The sequence below is a fragment of the Medicago truncatula genome, chromosome 3, assembly GCF_003473485.1.
Source record: "Medicago truncatula cultivar Jemalong A17 chromosome 3, MtrunA17r5.0-ANR, whole genome shotgun sequence".
NCBI classification, from domain to species: domain Eukaryota; kingdom Viridiplantae; phylum Streptophyta; class Magnoliopsida; order Fabales; family Fabaceae; genus Medicago; species Medicago truncatula.
In genome coordinates, this window is record NC_053044.1 from 26,978,097 (window position 1) to 26,984,858 (window position 6,762).

Consider the following 6,762-nt stretch of genomic DNA (forward strand, 5'->3'; position numbering starts at 1 on the left):
GGCTTGAAGTCCAATCCGGCTCTGCTCGGGTTCGACCTCAGTCCACTAGGCAGGTGACACCATACGATAGACACGTCCTAAAAATCACTAGATCATAGTATAGACCGAGGGTGGCTCACGAGGTTTGGGAGTTACCATCGCCCATGTTGGTCGAGGATAACTCACCCCAGGCATAGAGTTTCCACACGTCTGTACCTGAAGGTACGATTGTTAGGATAAGGTTTGTTAGCCAAGCCCTACCTAACCACTATTTATACCCGGACATTAACCTTGGATCATGTATGACACTTTTTACCCTATATTGTGACTGCACCTCTTAAGTTATCCTCGACGGGAGCTGGCGAGCAACCACTATGAAGTCATTACTTCACCTCAACGGACGACTCAGCAGAATTAGTCAGATGGCAGATATATCGGTGGCTCAGCCCCAAATAATGGCGGATCTAAGCAGCTCAACCATTCCTTTTGGTCAAACCAGATCAATTCCTATTTGAATGATTAAATTTTCAACATTAACATAAATACCTTTATCAAAATTAATACGGTTTCACCATTAAATTTAGAAATGGATGCACATTGAAATTTATGAATTAATATATCATTAAATATACAACCATTTAATATAAAGATTTTTTTTAACAGGATTATTTAATATAAAGATATTTAATTGTTTTAATGTAAAAAATATATTTAGACCTTAATTAGTCTTTATGCCCATGCCAATAAAATCATTTATTGAATACTTTAGAAATATTAAAAAATGGTGGCAAGGACAACCTTCATCTTGGGATTATGGATAACAACAAAACCCATACTCGTGGTTACCTGTCCGAATCGAATTCAATTTGACGGATTTTTTCCGTTTTGACTGGGTTTGTGTATGAGTTTGAGTTTTCCTCGATTTCAAAACACGGATATGAGATGGGTTATCGGGTATATATAGATCCCCACACCTAAACCCGTCCCGAATGTAGAAAATTACTTTATGTTGATATGTCATGTTATTTTGTTTGATTATACTATAAAAAAATAACCAAGCATCTTCAACTACTATACTCCTTCCGTCCTAAATTATAAGAAAAAAAAATAAAAAATCACACTTATTAAGAAAATTAAAACATAAGAATTTAGAGTATAGCTTTTTGTGTTTTCTTTGTAAAAAGTTTTATAGGAAGATGTAAAAATAATTTTCATTGGCTATTGGTTATGGAAAATTGAATGTAATTTGCATTTAATTATATGAGAATAAACAAAAAAAATCTTGAAAAAGATAAAAATTTGTCTTTTTTGCTTATATTTTGGGACAAAAAAAATGTGTTTTTTTTTGCTTATATTATGGAACGGGGTGAGTAAATTCAATGGTTGGATTTGGAATAATATCCATCGAAGTGTTGTTAGAATCAAGCATGGAGAATAAACATTCCCTGTTACACACATATATGATATATGAGTTTTATTTCATAAAATTGTCTATAGATTTCAATACTAGGTTGATAGATGAGTTGGTTTTGAATCATTTCAAACCAAAGATCAAATTGTTATTTTATTTTTAACTATTTGATACATTTTGATTTCTATTGGTGTTTTGCATACAATGTGTGTTGCATCAAATTGGCGCCTTTGCAGATACAAGAGCTTCTACAAGTATAATGAATACAAAAAATGATGTCCTTGTGCCCCAACTAGCAATTCGAGACAAAAATACCATTTTGGGTGCATATGACCTATTAAAGGTCATGGAGCCTATAGGTTATAATAACTATTATGAGTATCTCAATTTTTATCTTTCGTTATAGTAATGAAATTGGATATTTGAATTTTCTTTGAACTCAAACTCATTTACTGATTTGGATGAAGCAGTTGGCATGAATTAGGTTTGAAATGAATTGGATAATTTGGGTGTTGGTTCCCCAGAGACTACTTTAACAAACTTTGATCATTCAATTCAATTCAACTTTGACGATATATTTCAAGAGATGGGTGATAAAATGAATGACTAAGGCTTGTTGTAGATTTAATACAACTAATTTTGAATACAATTTAGATAACACTATCGCTAACTCTTGTTGATTCACAGTTTGTATGCTATTTTACTTATTTTTTGTAATATGGACTTGAATGTACCATTTTCTTCTTACAAGGCTTTCATCGAAGCATCACAGACAATATGATCTCTCTCAAAAACAACAATCTCGATATTGTTTGATAATGCATAAACAAGATAAATTAAAATGTAACTTACGAGGAAATAAAAGGAGAACCACATCAAAGTACAAAGTTGAAACACAAACATATAATGAATTTAGAAGCTTAAATACAACCTCATTGTGCGAAAATGGAAAATACATCGTAAAAGGAAAATAAATGAAAATGTTTACAAAGAATGAAGAGGTAACGATTGACCAATGGCTGAAAACACTTCAGATCTAATCATCACAATCAAACGGTATCACATGAAACTAGTAGATACAACAATTCTGATAACACCCGAAAAAACAACATTTACATCGTTTTGTCATCCCTTCGAAGCGACAAGAACATGTTTTAAAGAACATACCATGAGGCCATGAAAACAAAAACATGCCAACTAAAAAAAAAAATCCTAGACTTTCATCTCACATCTGAGCTGCAAGTCTAGGGGGTTGATGCACCGTATGTGTACAACAACACACCTCATAAGATTTACACATTGAATTTTTTTCAAGCTTAAATACTTTTTAGACCTATTACCTATTAAAATAGCTATGGGCCTGTAGGACTTGCATAGTTGTATGGATCTAAAAGTTCAAAACTAAATATATTATAGATTATATAGAAAGGTAGGCCACTTAAAAAGAGCTAACATGCCCAATATCAAGGTCTATATGTTGAAGATATCTGAGATGTTTACCTCATTAGAAAGGATGATGCAACATAAAACCCTACTCCATAGTTATCCTAGGAAACTACCATTTTAAAACAAAACGATAAAGGAAAGATAAAAAGATATGTAAACATCTGTTTGATTTGATGTGTCTTGAATAATCTTCACGACATAGTATTTATAGACTTAGAATAACTAAGCAAACTACACTAATATTGATTCCCACATTTTGGCACATCATCTACCATACTACATCATGTAGAGTCATGGCTTACATTACTAATGTATGTAACTACCCTGTAAGATGAGTTACATCCTAAAATTGCCTTGTTTGCAGAGTTGTATCAACTTTTCATGTTCTCCATTACCCTATTGTTAAAGGAATAAGTATTCATGCATGTTTTGGACTTAGTCAACGGATATCTTGCTCAAAATTCTAGGAGATATTGTACTTGTATGGAGTATGGTTGAGTGCTCGATTGACATCTATGCATGTTCTCCACATTTCTATTTTGAGGGAGTGCATCTTTGATCATGTTTTGCCATTCAAAATGGCTTTGAAGTTGATTTTGTCTCTTTTTTCTCTCATTAACCACCTCCTTCAGCATGCCACATATGTACGGAAGTGATTGTATAACATTACCACGACCTAAATAATAGCCTCCAAGTCTATGTTGTAGTCTCTTGGACTCTCGCTAAACATTATCACGTTCAGTCGTAACACAGAGGGTTGATTTAACCGTTAGTCGAGGGCTCGACTAATTCTAATGTCAATTGATTTTGACTCAACTAATAGTTAAATACTTTTTATAAGGTCTATAATAGCCTCCACACTCATTTGGGTTTGGTGGACATGCTCAATCGTCAGCCGACAACTGATTAAGATGTTAGCCGATTTTGCATATGTTGTCTGTTGAGTTGACATCAACTGTCAGTTGATTCAAGAATCAACTAATTTGGATGCAAATGATTGCCAAATCATTCCACTTTAGGCTAGTAAAAAATATATGATTCTTTTTTTGGTTACATAAAAAAAAAAAAAAAAGTGTTTTCATGGACCAACTCGCTTAAAAATTGATACAACTAATTTATATTCTCTAATAACGAGTCAATCTACCAACTCATCAATAAACTGCATGAGAGTTTCAACTCATGTACTTAAGTTAATCTGTTCAATCTCACTCAATCAGCGTACAATAAAATTATCAACATGGTCAAATGTGGAGAAGTGAGCGTTCAAGGTTCGAACCCCAACCTCTACATATAATATACAATATTCATATGAATTGAGTTAAACTCACGGAGATATGGGTTTACCCTTTCTATCATCCTTATTTATAATACTCATATTTTAATATTAATCTATTATTATATTCTTATTTTATATTATTTCTGTTATTATATTCTTATTTTATATTCGGCAACCGTTGTAATCCATTCCCACCTTTCCTCTTTTAAAAACACATAACATTACCGACAACAACATAGTTCACTCCAAAACAAACCTACGAACTTGTTACCTCAATGTCTCCAACAACCACCATCATCACGCTCCTCTTCTTCCTTATCCCAACCACACTCTCACAAAACACAACCTTCACCTTCTCTTCTTTCACCCTCCGCAACATCACCCTCCTCGGCGACTCCTTCCTCCGCCACGGTGTCGTCGGTCTCACACGCTCCACCACCGTCCCTGCTTCCAGCTCCGGCACCCTTCTTTACAACAACCCGATTTCTCTTATACCCAATTCATCTTTCTCTTTTAAAACCAGTTTCACTTTCTCTATTACTAACACAAACCCTCCTTCTTCTTCACTCAACCACTTCTCATTCTTCATCAACTCCACCACTAGTTTCATTTCCCTTGATTTTCATACCAACAATAACCATGTTGGTTTTGATTTCAATAATAGTTCAGTCCAAAAAACTGTTGATGATACCGTTGTTTTCAATTTCACCAGTGGAAACTTGATCACTTCTTGGATTGATTATAATGGTTTCAACAAAAACTTGAGTGTTTTCTTAAGCTATGCAAATTCAAGCTTTTCAAGTTCAAAGCCTGAAGAACCTGTTTTGAGTGTTGAATTTGATCTTTCTGAGTATTTCAAGAAGACTGAGATTCTGTATCTGGGGTTTGTTGGTTCTGCTGAAGGAAGTACTGAGCTTCAACAAATCATGAATTGGAGCTTTGAGTCTTTTCAGTTTCTACCTGTTAATCAAACTCAGAATAAAAATTCAAGCTTTCACCATTTTGGTTATCAAGTTGAGGATATTCCAGCTTCAAACTCAACAAAAAATCATCATAGAAAGAGATTTGTGATTGGTTTATGTGTTGCTATTGTGGGTCCATGTTTTTTCTTTGTTCTGCTTTTGGTTTTAGGGTATGTTTCTTTTAGAAAATGGAGTAGTTTAAATAAGCTTAAGAAGAGTAAAAGTTCTATAGGTTGTCCTAAAGAGTTTGGTTATAAGGAATTGAAGTTTGCTACTAAAGGGTTTCATGGTTCAAGAATAATTGGGAATGGTTCATTTGGAACAGTTTATAAGGCTTTGCTTGTTTCTTCTGGTACAGTTGCTGCTGTTAAAAGATCAAGACATTCACATGAAGGAAAAACCGAGTTTTTATCCGAGTTATCGATTATAGCTGGTTTAAGGCACAAGAATTTGGTTCAACTTTTAGGTTGGTGTGTTGAGAAAGGTGAATTGTTACTTGTGTATGAGTTTATGGTTAATGGTAGTTTAGATAAGTTTCTTCATAGAGAATTATCTCATGAGTGTGATATTTTGTTGAGTTGGGTTCAAAGATTTAACATTGTTGTAGGGTTGGCTTCTGTTTTAGCTTATTTGCATCAAGAATGTGAGCAAAGAGTGATTCATAGAGATATTAAGACGGCAAATATATTGCTAGATGGAAATTTGAATCCAAGGTTAGGTGATTTTGGATTGGCAAAACTTATGGATCATGATATGAGTCCGGTTTCGACGTTAACCGCCGGAACAATGGGATACCTAGCTCCTGAGTATCTACAATACGGTAAAGCAACCGACAAAACCGATGTTTTTAGCTTCGGAGTCGTTGTTCTTGAAGTTGCTTGTGGTAGAAGGCCAATTGAGAAAGAAGGTCAAGAAATGGTGAATTTGGTTGATTTTGTTTGGGGACTTTATTCTCAAGGGAAGTTAATTGAGGCTGTTGATAAGAGATTGAATGGTGAATTTGATGAAGTTGAAATGAAGAAGATGTTACTATTAGGGTTAAGTTGTGCAAATCCAAATAGTGATGAAAGGCCTTCTATGAGAAGAGTTTTGCAAATTCTTAACAATGAAGCTTTGCCTCTTGTTGTGCCTAAAGTGAAACCTTGCCTTAGTTTCTCTTCTGGATTGTTATTGAGTCTTGATGAAATTGTTTCTGATTTTGATGAAGGGTTAAGTTCTAATCAATTTAGTTGCAAGATCAAAATTGAACCAAGTTGATGAGCATTTGATGATTCTTTAGTTTTTATATATATACACTTAATTGTAAGATTTATGATTCTTGTATTAGTATTAGTCATGAGTTCATTTTGATTGGAGTTCAAGCTAATCCATTGAACTCCATGTAATCACATTGTATTCAAGACATATAGAAGAAGCTTAATATACATTACCTAAATTTACTTAAGTATTTTTTATTTACTATAAAACACCGATACGGACACGGACACCGGACACGACACAGAAACTGACATGCCAACACAGCTAACAACTTGAAAAAATCACACAATTAAATGTAATTATTAATGTCGGTATCAAACATGATACGTATTCGACACCAAAACACATCTAATTCAAAGAGTGTTCGTGCTTCGTTATTTATGTATCAATTGTGATTTATTTTTCTTTCTATTTCTATTTGTGTTTTGTTT

General features: G+C 33.8%; 1 protein-coding gene across 1 annotated transcript; it reads left to right on the top strand.

Annotated features, from left to right (window-relative positions):
• Window positions 1-4,304: 4,304 nt before the first annotated feature.
• On the top strand, window positions 4,305-6,509 carry LOC25490727 (probable L-type lectin-domain containing receptor kinase S.7). The gene has a single exon (XM_013604607.3). The coding sequence runs from the start codon at window positions 4,388-4,390 to the stop codon at window positions 6,329-6,331; it is 1,944 nt and encodes a 647-aa protein (XP_013460061.1). The 5' UTR covers window positions 4,305-4,387; the 3' UTR covers window positions 6,332-6,509.
• Window positions 6,510-6,762: the final 253 nt, after the last annotated feature.